General features: G+C 43.1%; 2 protein-coding genes across 3 annotated transcripts; one reads left to right on the top strand and one right to left on the bottom strand.

Annotated features, from left to right (window-relative positions):
• Positions 1-2,844: 2,844 nt before the first annotated feature.
• Positions 2,845-7,840, bottom strand: LOC115124627 (mitochondrial ubiquitin ligase activator of nfkb 1-A-like). Of its 2 annotated transcripts, none has more exons than XM_029654050.2 (6): positions 7,760-7,840; positions 6,562-6,729; positions 6,155-6,242; positions 5,863-5,983; positions 5,428-5,659; positions 2,845-5,238 (listed from the first exon to the last, which is right to left on the bottom strand). In XM_029654050.2, the coding sequence occupies exons 2-6, from the start codon at positions 6,676-6,678 to the stop codon at positions 4,741-4,743; spliced, it is 1,056 nt and encodes a 351-aa protein (XP_029509910.1). In that variant the 5' UTR covers positions 6,679-6,729; positions 7,760-7,840; the 3' UTR covers positions 2,845-4,740. The 2 variants fall into 2 exon arrangements, with proteins under 2 accessions (XP_029509910.1, XP_029509909.1); XM_029654049.2 differs by having other exon boundaries at positions 6,562-6,747; positions 7,760-7,835.
• A 54-nt stretch (positions 7,841-7,894) lies between these two features.
• On the top strand, positions 7,895-14,994 carry LOC115124626 (dol-P-Man:Man(5)GlcNAc(2)-PP-Dol alpha-1,3-mannosyltransferase-like). Its single transcript, XM_065013678.1, has 9 exons — positions 7,895-8,184; positions 8,712-8,811; positions 8,995-9,142; positions 9,525-9,685; positions 9,987-10,107; positions 11,465-11,670; positions 11,862-11,939; positions 12,143-12,286; positions 12,431-14,994. The coding sequence occupies exons 1-9, from the start codon at positions 8,001-8,003 to the stop codon at positions 12,576-12,578; spliced, it is 1,290 nt and encodes a 429-aa protein (XP_064869750.1). The 5' UTR covers positions 7,895-8,000; the 3' UTR covers positions 12,579-14,994.
• Positions 14,995-17,733: the final 2,739 nt, after the last annotated feature.

Here is a 17,733-nt window from a genome sequence, read left to right as displayed (position 1 = left end):
GGATGGCTACTCTGAAGAATCTCAAATATGAAATCTATTTTGATTTGTTTAACACTTTTTGGGTTACTACATGATTCCATGTGTTTTTTCATAGTTGTGATGTCTTCACTACTTTTATCAAATGTAGAAAAGAAAAACCCTGGAATGAGTACAGTAGGCATCCAAACGTTTGACTGTATATATGTATAAAAAAATAAAAATATATATATATATATTCCAAATTTGGTTATCATCACAAATTCAATGTAATCAGATAACTTATACAGTCACTCCTTACAGAAGCAATGATTCATATTAACCAATGAAGGCACAAAGCAAGCAATATTAGTAAGAAAATAAACATCCATCTCTGTACATATGCACACTGACGAGGGGACTGCATTCCCCAGTATCTATAAACACGCATTTACTATTCCAAACAAAACTCTACAGAACAGCTGTTAGCTTCAGAAATACATACTGTATACATTTGACAAACCTCAGATTCTAATTTTGTACATACCATCAGCTACAGATAGGCTCTGTTTAAAGAATGCCAAGAACCCTTTTAGTCCAGTATAATAAATACAGTTTGTCTAGTAGGTCAAGGGTTGGTCTCCCTCTCTGACAGACTCAATAGAGCTGATTTTGCAGTGTCCTTTGTGAGGGTTTATGGGACTACTGTGTGTTTGTGTGCACAAGTCCTGCTCTGTGTAGCTAGCTGAGGGTGTGTTCGGGTCTAGCTAGCTGAGGGTGTGTTCGGGTCTAGCTAGCTGAGGGTGTGTTAGGGTCTAGCTAGCTGAGGGAGTGTTCGGGTCTAGCTAGCTGAGGGTGTGTTAGGGTCTAGCTAGCTGAGGGTGTGTTCGGGTCTAGCTAGCTGAGGGTGTGTTAGGGTCTACTAGCTGAGGGTGTGTTAGGGTCTAGCTAGCTGAGGGTGTGTTAGGGTCTAGCTAGCTGAGGGTGTGTTCGGGTCTAGCTAGCTGAGGGTGTGTTAGGGTCTACTAGCTGAGGGTGTGTTAGGGTCTAGCTAGCTGAGGGTGTGTTAGGGTCTAGCTAGCTGAGGGTGTGTTCGGGTCTAGCTAGCTGAGGGTGTGTTCGGGTCTAGCTAGCTGAGGGTGTGTTAGGATCTAGCTAGCTGAGGGTGTGTTAGGGTCTAGCTAGCTGAGGGTGTGTTAGGGTCTAGCTAGCTGAGGGTGTGTTAGGGTCTAGCTAGTCGGGGTGTATTCGGGTCTGGATAGTCAGGGTGTGTCAGGGTCTAGCTAGTCAGGGTGTGTTAGCGTCTAACTAGTCAGGGTGTGGTAGGGTCTAACTAGTCATGGTGTGTTAGGGTCTAACTAGTCAGGGTGTGTTAGGGTCTAACTAGTCAGGGTGTGTTAGCGTCTAACTAGTCAGGGTGTGGTAGGGTCTAACTAGTCATGGTGTGTTAGGGTCTAACTAGTCAGGGTGTGTTAGGGTCTAACTAGTCAGGGTGTGTTAGGGTCTAACTAGTCAGGGTGTGGTAGGGTCTAACTAGTCAGGGTGTGTTAGCGTCTAACTAGTCAGGGTGTGGTAGGGTCTAACTAGTCAGGGTGTGTTAGGGTCTAACTAGTCAGGGTGTGTTAGGGTCTAACTAGTCAGGGTGTGGTAGGGTCTAACTAGTCAGGGTGTGTTAGCGTCTAACTAGTCAGGGTGTGGTAGGGTCTAACTAGTCAGGGTGTGGTAGGGTCTAACTAGTCATGGTGTGTTAGGGTCTAACTAGTCAGGGAGTGTTAGGGTCTAACTAGTCAGGGTGTGTTAGGGTCTAACTAGTCAGGGTGTGTTAGGGTCTAACTAGTCAGGGTGTGTTAGGGTCTAACTAGTCAGGGTGTGGTAGGGTCTAACTAGTCAGGGTGTGTTAGCGTCTAACTAGTCAGGGTGTGGTAGGGTCTAACTAGTCAGGGTGTGTTAGGGTCTAACTAGTCAGGGTGTGTTAGCGTCTAACTAGTCAGGGTGTGGTAGGGTCTAACTAGTCAGGGTGTGTTAGCGTCTAACTAGTCAGGGTGTGGTAGGGTCTAACTAGTCAGGGTGTGGTAGGGTCTAACTAGTCAGGGTGTGTTTGCGTTTAACTAGTCGGGTGTGTTAGGCCTCTCAGTTCTCCAGAAGTGTATACTTATGGTGCCCACTGTGTTGACATCACAGCACAGTTATCCTTCCATCTTCTCTTTCCCTCCACCTCTCTGTAGAGACAAATCTTCATTAGGCCTTAGTTACAGCCAATCTCCATTCTATCACCTTGTCTTTCTATAGAACAGGTAACAACACCGCCCCAACTTTTCCATTCATCAGAACACATATATATGTCTGTTCTGATGGACCAACGTTTCAGCATCACTGTGCCGTCTTCCTGAAGAAGAAGTGAGGACGAAACATTGGGGATTTACCCAATAAATGACTGGGAGTTTATACGTGGAGTGTGTGACTCTATTTTTTATTCGCCGTTAGTCAGCACCTCCACAGAAGAAACAAAATTCTGGGTGTGCGCCCATGTTCTGATGGAACAAACAACTTTTACAGGCTGTATCACTGCCTGGTCTGGCAACCGCAGGGCTCGCCAGAGGGCGGTCTGCCCAATGCTTCATCATGGGGAAAACTACCTGCCCTCCATGACACCTACAGCATCCCATGTCACAGGAAGGCCAAAAAGATCATCAAGGACAACAACCACCCGAGCCACTGCCTGTTCACCCCGCTACCATCCAGAAGGCGAGGTCAGTACAGGTGCATTAAAGAGACTGAAAACAGCTTCCATCTCAAGGCCATCAGACTGTTAAATAGCCACCACTAGGCGGCTTCCACCCGGTTACATAACCCTGCACCTTAGAGGCTGCTGCACCATATACATAGACATGAAATCACTGGCCACTTTAATAATGGAACACTAGTCACTTCAATAATGGTTACATATAGCTTTACTCATCTCATATGTACAATTGAAGTCGGAAGTTTAAAGTAATTCAAACTTGTTTTTCAACCACTCCACAAATTTCTTGTTAACAAACTATAGTTTTGACAAGTTGGTTAGGATGACACAAGTAATTTTTCCAACAATTGTTTACAGACAAATTATTTCACTTATAATTCACTGTATCACAATTCCAGTGGGTCAGAAGTTTACATAAGTTGACTGTGCCTTTAAACAGCTTGGAAAATTCCTGAAAATTATGTCATGGCTTTAAAAGCATCTGATTGACTCAAATTATGTCAATTAGCCTATTGGAGGTGTACCTGTGGATGTATTTCAAGGCCTACCTTCAAACTCAGTGCCTCTTTGCTTGACATCATGGGAAAATCTAAAGAAATCAGACAAGACCTCAGAAAATATTTTGTAGACCTCCACAAGTCTGGTTCATCCTTGGGAGCAATTTCCAAACGCCTGAAGGTACCACGTTCATCTGTACAAACAATAGTATGCAAGTATAAACACCATGGGACCACGCAACCGCCATACCGCTCAGGAAGGAGACGCGTTCTGTCTCCTAGAGATGAACGTACTTTGGTACGAAAAGTGAAAATCAATCCCAGAACAACAGCAAAGGCCCTTGTGAAGATGCTGGAGGAAAAAGGTACAAAAGTATCTATATCCACAATAAAACAAGTCCTATATCGACATAACCCGAAAGGCCACTCAGCAAGGAAGAAGCCTCTGCTCCAAAACCGCCATAAAAAAAGCCAGACTACGGTTTGCAACTGCACATGGGGACAAATATCATACTTTTTGGAGAAATGTCCTCTGGTCTGATGAAACAAAAATAGAACTGTTTGGCCATAATGACCATCGTTATGTTTAGAGGAAAAAGGGGGAGGCGTGCAAGCCGAAGAACACCATCCCAACCGTGAAGCACGGGGGTGGCAGCATCATGTTATGGGGGTGCTTTGCTGCAGGAGGGACTGGTGCACTTCACAAAATAGATGGCATCATGAGTAGGGAAAATGATGTGGATATATTGAAGCAACATCTCAAGACATCAGTCAGGAAGGTAAAGCTTGGTCGCAAATGGGTCTTCCAAATGGACAATTACGCCAAGCATTCTTCCAAAGTTGTGGCAAAATGGATAAGGACAACAAAGTCAAGGTATTGGAGTAGCCATCACAAAGCCCTCAATCCCTTAGAAAATTTGTGGGCAGAACTGAAAAAGCATGTGCAAGCAAGGAGGCCTCCAAACCTGACTCAGTTACACCAGCTCTGTCAGGAGGAATGGGCCACAATTCACCCAACTTATTGTGGGAAGCTTGTAAAAGTCTACCCGAAACATTTGACCCAAGTTAAACAATTTAAAGGCAATGGTAACAAATACTAATTGAGTGTATGTAAACTTCTGACCCACTGGGAATGTGATGAAAGAAATAAAGGCTGAAATAAATAATTCTTCACATTCTTAAAATAAAGTGGTGAGCCTAACAGCCCTAAAACAGAGAATTTCTACTAGGATTAAATGTCATGAATTGTGAAAAACCGAGCTTAAATGTATTTGGCTAAGGTGTATGTAAACTTCCGACTTCAACTGTATTCTATTCTACTGTATTTTAGTCAATGCAACTCCGACGTTGCTCATCCAAATATTTATATATTCCTTAATTCCATTCTTTACTTTTAGATTTGTGTGTATTGTTGTGAATTGTTAGATATTGCTGCACTGTTGGAGCTACGAACACAAGCATTTCGCTATATCCGCAATAACATCTGCTAAACATGTGTATGAGACAAATAACATTTGATTTTGATTTGTTCTCCCTGGCTGGGCTTCATGCCTGGTAGAGGGGCACCACTCTGTTGATGGCCTGCCGGCATATGGGGCAGATGGGCTGAGGCAGGGCCTGGTAGCAGCTGTAGCAGCAGCACACGTGCCCACAGTCCAGTAGCACACAGCTACGGAGCTGGGTCAGGCAGATCACACAGTCATTCTCCAGGGGCGTCTCCTCCTCCCTAGACCCCTGTTGTGGAGCCCCAGACCCCCCGGCGCCCAGTGTCTCAAACTCCCTCTTCAGACGTTCCTGTTCCCAGCAGACCCTCAGGCTGCGGTAGTAGCGGCAGCCCACCCAGAGGAGGACGGCGGCCCCGGCCAGGGCGAACACAGAGGCCAGGACCCGCCAGACCACCGCCTGGTCTTCCTGCTCCAGCCGCAGGGTCTCAAAGTCTGCTGTGCTTAGGAAGTACTCTGAGCCGTCGGTGGGCGGGCGGAGCTTCAGCACCCGGTCCGTGTCCAGGATGAGCTCGCCTACACCTGTAAGAGTAGCGCCAACCTGGAAATACAGACCGACACAAATTAGTCAGGATTATTCATGCTCTTTGGAGCACTATTCAGGGGCAATAGTGGTGACCTCATCCTAAACACAATGGAACGTTTTGGGATGTTATTGTGGAATTTTAGAATTGAAGATGTAACAGGTAATTTATCGGTGGTAACATGATCAAACCAAACTAAATCTCACCTTGAGCATTTCCTCAGTCTCCAGCTGGCCTTTGGGCTTCTCTCCACTGAGGTACTGTCCGACGATGTCGGTGAAACCGTAGGTGGCCTGGTGGAACTTCTCATGGAGGATCTCCATCTTCAGCTCTGAGGCCTCCAGGGGACACAGCACCCTCACATTGGCCTGGTCCGACCCCAGCAGGCTGAAGGGCACAGTATTCACCCTCTGGTGCAGCACGCACTCACTGTCCATCCTACACAGGAAAGGGGGGGGGGGCACAGTGAGTAAGGTGTTTTGTGTGGTGATATGATATGACAGGTTATAATTAGTGATGTATATCTGCTGAGACTAAATGTCAGATGCTCCTAGTCATATTACAGTTGATAACAAAATGAGGATACAGATTAAACTAGTCTTTCACATGATATTTGGAGTGTCAGTCAAGAATGTTTCTACCAGGTGTGGGCCAGGCTGTTCCACACCAGCTTGTGTTCCCTCAGCATGAGTTTCTGCACTACCCCTACGCTGCCTTCCTGGTACTGACTCCTTAGAGGCTCCCCCACAGGCTGCACTGCTCCTATACACACACACACACACACACACACACACACACACACACACACAATGGATAGAGCCATTAATTACACTAACTACGTAGGTGAGAGAGAATAGGTTTCACTCAATATCATAATAATATGATCATAGTGATACATTCAGAAATGTTACCCATTCACACAAATAACTTTACCTTCGATGACAACATACTGCAGACACTTTCCCGGTGTCACATTCAAAAGGTCTGCCAGTTTCCCATCCAAATGAATGTGGGGTGCCTCCTGAAACAACAAGCAAAAAGAAAAGCCTGTCATTCCTATGAAAATTCTCATGTCTCCTAAAAAAATAATGGTTTTGCACTCTGTTTACAATGTTATTCAATCCGGATTGCGGAAGATTCTTGTTATAGCGCAATTGAAATTTAAAGGTAATTTCCTTTTGAGCCGACATATGCAGCGTGTAGCCTACCGTGAATGCAGTCTCTGCGAACGCTGAAACATTGCCTTTAAAATTTTGATTGTGCTTTAGCGTGGATCTTCAGCGATACGGATTGAATCTAGGCCGTAGTCTGAAGGAATAGAAACAGGGCAGGCTACTAACATTGAGCTTGTCCACCGATTTCCTCTTTTTCCTGTAGATGTAGAAGAAGAGGCCTGATATGGCCAAGCTGGTGCCTAGACACAGCCCCTCCACCGTCCTCACTGGAAACTCCTCCATCCCCCCAACACACTCTCCACACGATCTCTTCTCACCTCCCTTGTAATAGGGCTACAGTACAGAAACAGACTGCCAAACATGTGATGTAATATGAAGGAGGTTCTTTAGCATGAATGCAAGATGCCCACGCATCACTCTGACAAGCTGCAATTAAATCTGCAGCTGCCGGATTCTCTTTGAGATTTTCAGTGAAATGCTTGAAAATGTCTATAATTTTCTGTATGACATCAAAGTGGCACAAGGCTGGTTGCTATTTCTGTTCAGCACTTTGACAGTAAACTGAATTAGGCTACTCAGAATACAAAGAGTCACAAAATGTTGGGTTATTCACATGTGATTGGGTTATATAACCCAAACTTTACAGTCTAAGAAACTTGATCTCAAACAATTCTAGTATTACACTGATTCAGTCAGATAAATTATGACTATTTACTTATTCACTGCCTTCACCCACAAGCACAACAAAGTTGAAATAGTTTTATTTCATTGATGATTTACAAAATCGGTAGGTGGCATTTTTTAGCTGTTTTTTTTAATACAAAAGGGGTAACGTTACCTATCTCTCTTTCTAGATGTTTTATGTAATATGATGACAGTGTTTGAATTCAAATACCAATTACTGTCTTAGGTGATTAGCTAATACAATTATAGGGTTGACCATGTTATTTTGGGCCAAGCTAACTAATTAGAACAACCGGTAGTTTAAATACATATGAACCAGTAAAGCCATTTCTCTGATGTAACGTTAGCCGACACAGATCTACATGTAACGAAATATCTCGTTGAACATTGACATTATGCTATCTAATATAGCTAGCTACTTATAAATAATAAAAGTACAAATTAAAGTTGATGGCTGGCTCACTGAGAGGCTAGAAATGAACATTACACAGTTGGTTAGCAAATGTTTAGTTAGCTGGAAAACCTGCCATTGACCTTTAAAACATCTTATTTGATTAGTCATAAATGTGGTCTATGTCCGCAAAAGTCAGACCATAACATGACAATAGTATTTGTGCACTCTTCTGCAACGGTCAATATGTCAAATTGAACTTAATCAATCATTATTGTCATTTTTTACCTTTGAAACCGCTCAAGTTATCATCCCCAGAAGAATGGCTATTTTTGTTTTGGTCATATGACATGTACCACTTCCTTGAAGCCACCATGCATCTTCGGGTGAAGCTTTCCTGAATCATGTGACGGGGTACTTTTAAGTCCCGTCACATATTGTCAGTTATTTTATTTTTTTTAACATAAAAAAAGCATATTTGGTACTGTCTTTGGTCGAGTTGTGGTGACACGTAGCTAGCTGCGTCGAAATGGCAGGAGGTGTGAGGAAAAAGTCGTCCCCTGGTCCACGGTCTAGAGTGTGGGCGCCACTTCGTACACTATGGCAGGAGAAACATTTGATCGTATTCAAGGCAGAGTACACAATACTGGTCGCCTCTGTTCTGTGGTTCCTGGAGATCGGAATAAACATATGGGTCATCCAAAAAGTAGCATGTAAGTACTAGTAGCACGCTATCAGTTTAGCTTGCCCCTGCATGTAAGTACTAGTAGCATGCTAGCAGTTTAGCCAGTTAGCTTGCCCCTGCATTGCAATGAACGTAGCTCGCTAGCTAACAGCTAGTGTTTGCCAGCTAGCCTCTGTAGTGCAACTTGTTAAAGTGAATTTACAGCCACAGCGTGATTACGTTCCCTTCCTAGTGATGATGTTGCCTAGTATGAATGAAATATGTTTTCAAACGTTGTGCCAATTTCTGTTGCCAGCACAAGAATGTGTAAGATAGACAACCAGGAATTTGAAAGCAACAATGGTAGTTTGTTAATCTAGTCTACTGAACTTTTGACACAGTTCCTGCAATTTCCCTCTTGTTTATTATTTTTTTCTTAGCAGTAACGTCAGTTGCTGCTGATTGTTCTGTCACCTAATTCTTTAGGTACCTTCCACAACCCAGTTTGTTGAATGCATATTTTCAAGTTATTGCAAATGCCACCTGTCACTCATTGGTGGATGTCTTCTCATGCAGACACAGAGATCGACTGGCAGGCGTATATGGATGAGGTAGAGGGAGTCATCAACGGCACCTACGACTACACCCAGCTCAAAGGAGGCACAGGCCCGCTGGTGTAAGTTCCACTAACCTATTTGTGCTGGCACTTTATAAGTTAAGGATCCAGGACCAGGATTGGCCTTCATCACTGAACCCAATGACAAATTATTACATCTGAGTGTGTGTTTGTGTACCTGCAGTGTGACATTTCTTAACGTGAACTAAATCAGTCTTGAAACTCACTCCCGGAAACTTCCAGATACCCAGCAGGATTTGTGTACACCTTCACAGTGCTGTATTACATCACCAACCACGGGGTGAATATTCGCCTGGCCCAGTACCTGTTTGCTGTTTTCTACCTGCTCACCCTGCTGCTCGTCTTCAGGATCTACCACCGCACCCAGAAGGTCAGCTAGGTCTAAATAGTTACCCAGAGAAGAGTCTTTATCTACAATTTGCTCTCTCAATATTAGAGTATCAAGTCCCAACTTAATTATGTTACTTAAATCAGTTTGAACTGGAATATTCAGTTTCCTATGACAATCTCTGCATGAGAAATCCTGCACTGTAAAAGGCTATTCCCTTTTCTTAAGATGCCTGCCTGTCTGTTTGTCTGCCCTCTCCAGAATCCTCATTCACGAAACATTCTGAAGTTATTTTCTTGGAAAATCATTAAATCTTAAGATATTGTTGAAAAATTGCACTTACAAACTATCTTATGAACTTATTTTTATTTTCTTAAGAAGCTTAAGTTTTTGCGTAAGAAGTGTTTTGTGAATCTGGGCCCAGGTTCCTCCCTACGTATTCTTCTTTGTGTGCTGTGCCTCCTACCGGATCCACTCCATCTTCGTCCTGCGTCTTTTCAACGACCCTGTAGCCATGATGATGTTGTTTGGGGCTGTCAATCTGTTCCTGGATGGCCGCTGGGCTCTGGGCTGTGGCCTCTACAGGCAAGTATGAACCCTGGTCCTGGACAACTAGGTGGAACTAAGCGGAGATGGGCTCCAGATCAGATCAGTTCAAGTTTAGCTTGGTTCAGTTCAGTGTGGGCAAATATGGCTGCGTTTTATAGAGGCAACCCAATTCTGATCTTTCTTTCACTAATTGGTCTTTTGCCCAGTCAGATCAGCTCTTTTGCCAACAATACTCTTAATTTAGATTGGCAGAACTGAGTTGCCCAACTCAACATCTATGGCTACGTTGTCCCGTCACATGGTGAATGACAACTTCCTCTCCCTTTGTTGTGGACAGTTTAGCAGTGTCTGTGAAGATGAACGTGCTCCTGTTTGCCCCGGGCCTCCTCTTCCTCCTGCTGTCTGAGTTTGGCCTGATGAGGGCCATACCCAAGCTCTCTCTCTGTGCTGCCATCCAGGTTAGGATCTCCTTCATCTGATTTAACTGTTACATTTCGATTTTAGACACAAATGCATGTCGTAGCATTGACTATCTTTAAATGACTATATATTATCAAATCAATTCTTTGTGTAATTATTCCGTAATTCAACAAATCACGGAATAGGAATTAACTAGGAAGTTGGGGCACCATGGTAAAAGGTTGTTTATAGAGTGTCAATTTCCCAAATATATAACTCTTCAGATATTTTCATCCCTTATTGATTAGTCACTTATTAATGTATTATTACCTCATCAGTCTCATTCCTGAATGTCGCAAACCCTTGGATATCTGCACGAACCCTAACACAGATCATGAATAAGCGATATAGAAATTGGCTTAATTATTTATTTACTAAGTAACTTACTCACAGAATTACATAAACACACACACACACACATAGGTCATACATTGGTTACTGACATGATAGAAAAGTCCCTAGTGGGCTGATATAATGGCTTGGTAGACAAAGGAAAGAGGTGGGGACAATTCGAGAGTGGGAAACTCAGAGGATTCACTGTAATACAGTGGATAACTACGCTCATGAAATGCCAATACTTCTAACATGAACAGCCGCTTATTTGAAAATAAATTGACATATTTACGAGTGTATGCCTTTGCTGTCCCTCTCTGCGATCGCCGGTCCGTCTGATGGATAGTCGACAGGAAGCCTCTGGTTTGTCCACCAGAGATCAAAGTCTGTCGGAGTTGTAGGTTGTTATAATGGGTACTTCAGAGTACCATTTGGAAATGTTTGTAGATCGGATGTGTTTACCAGACTAAAGTATTTAAACAGCTGCAGCCTGAATAATTGGTCTTTTATTTTGTAGATTTCTTCACCATTTCAACATGTAACGACAGCTCCTTGTTTTCTGATCTTGTCCTCTGGTAGAGTTGTGGTTTAAATCACTTCACACACCAGCGTCACCTAGCATGTTTTGGTCTCTAGAGTGATAGCCATTCCAACGTGGGGACCTTGTCCCTGTGTTCTCTTGACTATAGTTTGTAGATTTCTTAACCATTCGAGGCGGTTGGCTTACCGTAGATCTCTTTGGCAGAGTTGCCAACCATTTCAACATGTAGCTACCGCTTCATTTTTTCTGATCTAATGTACATTTTGTTGGCAGTGGCTTTTATACTAGAGTAGAAAAGGGGGCGTTCCATGATGTAATGTCTGGGCTCACGGTATACACCCAAAAGGGCCACGTCGTGACATGTTTCTTGTCTCCAGAGTTCCATCCCATCTCCACATTGTGAGGACAATCATGTTTTTCCTAATCTATTTCCATTCTGTTCATCTTTACTCCACCTCCCCTCACTTCTCTCCCTATCACAGATATTGTTGGGCCTACCCTTCCTGATGGAGAATCCCATTGGCTATATGACCCGGGCCTTTGACTTGGGTCGTCAGTTTATGTTCAAGTGGACAGTGAACTGGCGCTTCCTGCCTGAGTGGCTTTTCCTAAGTCGCTACTTCCATCTGGTGCTCCTGGCTGCCCACCTGCTAGCCCTGCTACTGTTTACCCTGCGCCACTGGAAGAGGTGAGAGATGTGGCTACTGAGGGATTATATATTTTCATGGTCAGGATGAAATTATTGGCCACTAGTGTAGCTAAAATGAACCACACAGCCTAACTGACAAGCACACCAATGCTTGAGTCTGGCTATCTCTGCTTTTTGTTGTTACTGGACATGCTTTCTGATTTTATTAAACCAACTTCTTTTCCCCTTAGGCCTGGAGAGAGCATCATGGAACTGCTGAAGGAGCCAGGCAAGCGAGTCATCCCTGCCCAGAAACTCACCTCGGATCATATCCTTTCCTCAGTCTGTGTCTCTGGAGCCATGAGTAGAAACACTGTACCATTGTGGTGTTTTCTATATCTCTAACTCTTATCTTATTAGGTCTGTCTCTATGGCCATAAAGTGCCAGGGTCTAGTATATCACTAAAGAGGGCTATTGGTGGGTTAAAGTGTTCCAAAAGCCAATTATATTAGACCTTAACAGCCGATCACAGATGGTGCTGATCCTCTTCACGTCTAACTTCATCGGCATGTGCTTCAGCCGCTCGCTGCACTACCAGTTCTACGTCTGGTACTTCCACACCCTACCTTTCCTTCTCTGGAGCGGAGGAGTCAAGAAGCTGGCTCACCTACTCAGGTAAGAGTGGACGGGACATACCTTTGGCTACAATGTTGGGAGCAGAATTAGGAACCATAAAATATGAGCCTAGATGGGTCAAAATACCTGTTATTGTCACTGTGTGTTCTTCTGTTATGTCTAACGTGGTGTTTCTGTGGACAGGGTTTTGATCCTCGGCCTGGTGGAGCTGTCGTGGAACACCTACCCTTCTACTACACACAGTTCAGCAGCCCTCCATGTCTGCCATCTCATCATGCTGCTCACCCTGTGGTTCGCCCCCCGGGTAGAGGAGAAGTCCAAGAGCAAGTGAGCTTTTCCCCTAGGAGACCCTCCTGTCGTAGGGGTCTGGTCGACCATCTCCACCCTGCTCTCACCCCAGGCTGGTTCTCACCCTTCACCACGTCTTGCCCATCTCGCTGTAGCTCTGTGCTAATGTAAAGCATAACGTACAGGTAGGAGAAGGTACAGTGTGAGACTGCACGTGGAAGGTTCGTGGGGTGGGAGGAGGCCCGAAAACAATTAGGATTCTCAGGTTAAAGAATTAAATCTAATTTAGGTTGGGGTCTCGTTGTGAGGAGAAATGCTGAATGCTTTGCTGTATTGTCGATAAGACATCTTAAGTAAGGGTCTCTTACTTCCAGTATGTATTTTTTATGGAGAAACTGCCTTTAGCCCATGATTTGTCCTGTTAAGTATTATCACTGGTCTTGGTGATAGTAGAGAACAGTCAAACTGTTAGTACAGTAGTTACTTATCCTGGCAATCAGCTGGTCTGAACTTCTGTTACTGGACTATTTGTTGATGTAAACATCCTGGTTTGCTGTAGCTCAGTTGGTAGAGCATAGCGCTTGCAATGCCAATATAGTGGGTTCGATTCCAGGGACCACCCATGTGTAAAACATTTTTTTGTTTTTTATGTATGCACGACTCAGATCTTTTGGATGAAAGCGTCTGCTAAATGGCATATTATATTGAAGATGGTTTCTATGTTTTTTTAAATTAAGCTTTAAATTGAACTGCAATAAGCATTTGGTACCACCCATTGGGCACAATAGGAATGATGTAGCCTAGCTACCACAAGGCTTACTATAGGCTAATACATAATAAATGGCATTTCATATAACAATATGACCATGCAAAACTAAGCTGTTGACAATCTAGGTTCTGTCGATTTGTTAAAACAAAATTCTAATAGTTTGGTTTTCAGTGTGGTGTGCAGTAGACTAAATAGAAGGCCAGTTTCCTGCACCTAGATTACGCCTACCCCTTGTCAACACGCACTGGAGTTATTTTAGTCTAAGAATAGAGGTAGTTCAGCGAGCTAATGTTGATATTTTGGTGAACTGTGCCTTTTAATATGAATACCGAACTGTACCTTTTTTAAGTATGAACTCTTTTATTGTGCTGCCATAGATTATGTGTAGCGAAGTTTAATGTTCATATTTGTTTGCTAATATACAGTTGGAGTCAGTTTACATACACTTAGGTTGGAGTCATTAACTCGTTTTTCAACCACTCCACAAATTTCTTGTTAACAAACTCAAGACATCTACTTTGTGCATGATACAAATAATTTTTCCAACAATTGTTTACAGACAGATCTGTACAAACAATAGTACGCAAGTATAAACACCATGGGACCACGCAGCCGTCATACCGCTCAGGAAGGAGACGAATTCTATCTCCTAGAGATTAACATACTTTGGTGCGAAAAGTGCAAATCAATCCCAGAACAACAGCAAAGGCCCCTGTGAAGTTGCTGGAGGAAACAGGTACAAAATTATCTATATCCAGTAAAACTAGTCCTATATCGACATAACCTGAAAGGCCGCTCAGCAAGGAAGAAGCCACTGCTCCAAAACCGCCATTAAAAAAGCCAGACTACGGTTTGCAACTGCACATGGGGACAAAGATTGTACTTTTTTGAGAAATGTCCTCTGGTCTGATGAAACAAAATAGAACTGTATGGCCATAATGACCGTCGTTATGTTTGGAGGAAAAGGGGAAGGATTGCAACCTGAAGAACACCATCCCAACCTTGAAGCACGGTGGTGGCAGCATCATGTTGTGGGGGTGCTTTTCTGCAGGAGGGACTGGTGCACTTCACAAAATAGATGGCATCATGAGGTGGGAAATTTTGTAGATATTGAAGCAACATCTCAAGACATCAGCCAGGAAGTTAACGCTTGGTTGAAAATGGGTCTTCCAAATGGCAAATCTTCCGAAGTTGTGGCAAAATAGCTTAAGGTCAACAAAGTGAAAATATCGGAGTGGCCATCACAAAGCTGTGTCAGGAGGAATGGGCCAAAATTCACCCAATTTATTGTGGGAAGCTTGTGGAAGGCTACCCAAAACGTTTGACCCAAGTTAAATATTTTAAAGGCAATGCTACCAAATACTAATTGTGTGTATGTAAACATCTGACCCACTGGGAATGTGATGAAAGAAATAAAAGCTGAAATAAATCATTCTCTCTACTATTATTCTGACATTTCACATTCTTAAAATAAAGTGGTGATCCTAACTGACCTAAGACAGGGCATTTTTACTAGGATTAAATGTCAGGAATTGGTAAAAACTGAGTTGAAATGTATTTGGCTAAGGTGTATGTAAACTTCCGACTTCAACTGTATGTTTTGATTTGCATGAGTGTTTGTGTTACAGAGATTGGAGATTTATTCTGTTGATAAAGAGAAAATAAAATGTGTAAAGAAATGAGAATTGAATATATTTCAGTCAGTCATTTGATTCTACACTTTAATGCAAGTTAGACATACTGCCTAGTTAATAGGTAATTCAGCTCAGATTTATTTGAGCAGTAACTCAAATAAACTCAAATAAAAGTAAAACTTCAGAGATGATTTATCTAATTCAATGGCTTTAAAATGATCTTTTAACTGGTAAATATGGCATTAGATTCGTAGACAGGGCACAAAGGCATTAGTAACCGACACCAGAGGCTGTGAATATCATTTTTCAACCGAACCTAACTAAAATGTAAGGTGGGAATCCCACCAAAGTTATGGTAGGAGAAACACTGGTGACATGTTTCTATGGATTAATCGTCACTACCATCACTTCACATGTGGTGAAAGTAGTTCCACAGATTGTGGAGGTTTTAACATGGTGACTGTATGTGGTGACATGTGGGGATTGTAGCAGAGCATGTTGAGCTGGCTGTTCTCATCCCAGTAGCAGAGCAGCAGGAACAGCTGCCTGGCATGTCCAACCCCGCACCTGAGAGGGAGGCAGATACTCTAAGAGAATACGGTGCTATCTAGGACCTAAAAAGTGATTTGGCTGTACCTGTAGGTGAACCCTTTGAAGGACCCTTTTTGGTTCCATGTAGATCCCTCTCCACAACAGGTGCTACAAAAGGGGTCTACCTGGAACCAAAAAGGGTTGTCCTATAGGGACAGCCAAAGAACCCTTAGAACCCAGCCAAAGGGTATAGATGAACAACAACATTATGAATGTGCATATGGAGTGATGGAGTGGTCCAAGTGGTTGAAGGGTTCGATTGAACATTTAGCCAATGTAATGGCACATACTGCTTTCACAAGAATTCCGGCTGCAGGGGGAGGCAGGAGTTTCCCAGACAGGGACGATACAACAAAACAAAATGGCTATTACAAGAACTGGAGTTAATTATTGTAAGTAAATGTGTTCCCTGTCAGGTATTCTAAATGTCTGTAATGTCTACTTGTTAAAAGTCTTCTTGATAAATGTTTGTATTGTAGGTTTATGACAGACTGTAGTTCTACTGTGTTGTAGGTTTATGACAGACTGTAATTCTACTGTGTTGTAGGTTTATGACAGACTGTAATTCTACTGTGTTGTAGGTTTATGACAGACTGTTTATGACAGAGTAGGTTTCTGACTGTTTATGACAGTTGTTCTACTGTGTTGTAGGTTTATGACAGACTGTAATTCTACTGTGTTGTAGGTTTATGACAGACTGTAGTTCTACTGTGTTGTAGGTTTATGACAGACTGTAGTTCTACTGTGTTGTAGGTTTATGACAGACTGTAATTCTACTGTGTTGTAGGTTTATGACAGACTGTAGTTCTACTGTGTTGTAGGTTTATGACAGACTGTAATTCTACTGTGTTGTAGGTTTATGACAGACTGTTGTAGGTTTATGACAGACTGTAGTTCTACTGTGTTTAGGTTTATGACAGACTGGTTTACTGTGTTGTAGGTTTATGACAGACTGTAATTCTACTGTGTTTAGGTTTATGACTGACTGTTGTTTTAGGTTTATGACAGACTGTAGTTCTACTGTGTTTTTGTTTATGACAGACTGTAGTTTTCTGTGTTTAGGTTTATGACAGACTGTAGTTCTACTGTGTTGTAGGTTTATGACAGACTGTAGTTCTACTGTGTTGTAGGTTTATGACAGACTGTAGTTCTACTGTGTTGTAGGTTTATGACAGACTGTAGTTCTACTGTGTTGTAGGTTTATACTGTAATTGACAGACTGTTGTTTTAGGTTTATCTACTGTGACAGACTGTAGTTCTACTGTGTTGTAGGTTTATGACAGACTGTAGTTCTACTGTGTTGTAGGTTTATGACAGACTGTAGTTCTACTGTGTTGTAGGTTTACCTGTGGAGTTGAAGGTGTCCTCACTGTCTGCTGGAGGGGCGTCGGCCCAGTCCCACAGAGTGGGCTCTCTGTCTAAGACTGCCTTACTGGGAGCTCCGCCGGTTCCCCAAACGCACCACTACACCTGGCTGCTATCCAAAACCATACCCCTCTGAGCCTTGTTCCTCACTAAGGGCTCCATTTAATCCATATCGTGTATGTATGTACAGTCATTACAGTAGATCCAGCCTTTGCCTGACAGGTCTTAGGGGTCTGTTCAACCCACATCGCGGAAGTTCATTGTTACAGAGTGACTGAAAGTTAAAGGCAATGTTCCCACGTTAGCGGAGTCTGTCTTCATGGTAAACGCTACATATGTCCTTTCAATCGGAAACTACAACCCAATATTTAACTCTTCAGCGGTACAGATTGAGTAGAGCCCCATGTTTCTTCCTAGGTTCCTCCTGCCTTCAAGGGACCCTTTTCTAGCCTCTGCGTCAGCATTGCTGTGATCCTCACGCATACTACTGTGTATTTCCCCATTTGTTCACCCAAGTTAATGATTTACATTCCCCACTAGGGGGCAGTGATGCCACTTCTCTCACCTTGGGCTACAGTCTCTCCTCCTCACCCAAGAACTCTGGTTCCACCTGTCACCTTGGCAACGCCCTGTAGGAGCCTCCTGCATGTTTGGGGGCCAAGACCAAAGCACCTGGTATGATAACAAAACAACCTCTTATTCAGTTAATACAGAGACAGAGGCAGTCTTTAAAGGAAAGAGAGGATACCTAGTCAGTTCTACAACTGTATGCATTCATTCTGAAATGTGTCTTCCGCATTTCACCCAACTGTGTCCTTCCGTATCTAAGCTGGAGTTAA

This window comes from Oncorhynchus nerka, linkage group LG9b (assembly GCF_034236695.1).
Source record: "Oncorhynchus nerka isolate Pitt River linkage group LG9b, Oner_Uvic_2.0, whole genome shotgun sequence".
Taxonomy (NCBI): domain Eukaryota; kingdom Metazoa; phylum Chordata; class Actinopteri; order Salmoniformes; family Salmonidae; genus Oncorhynchus; species Oncorhynchus nerka.
Note: the sequence above shows the minus strand (reverse complement) of the source record. Positions and strands in the feature narration are given on the sequence as shown.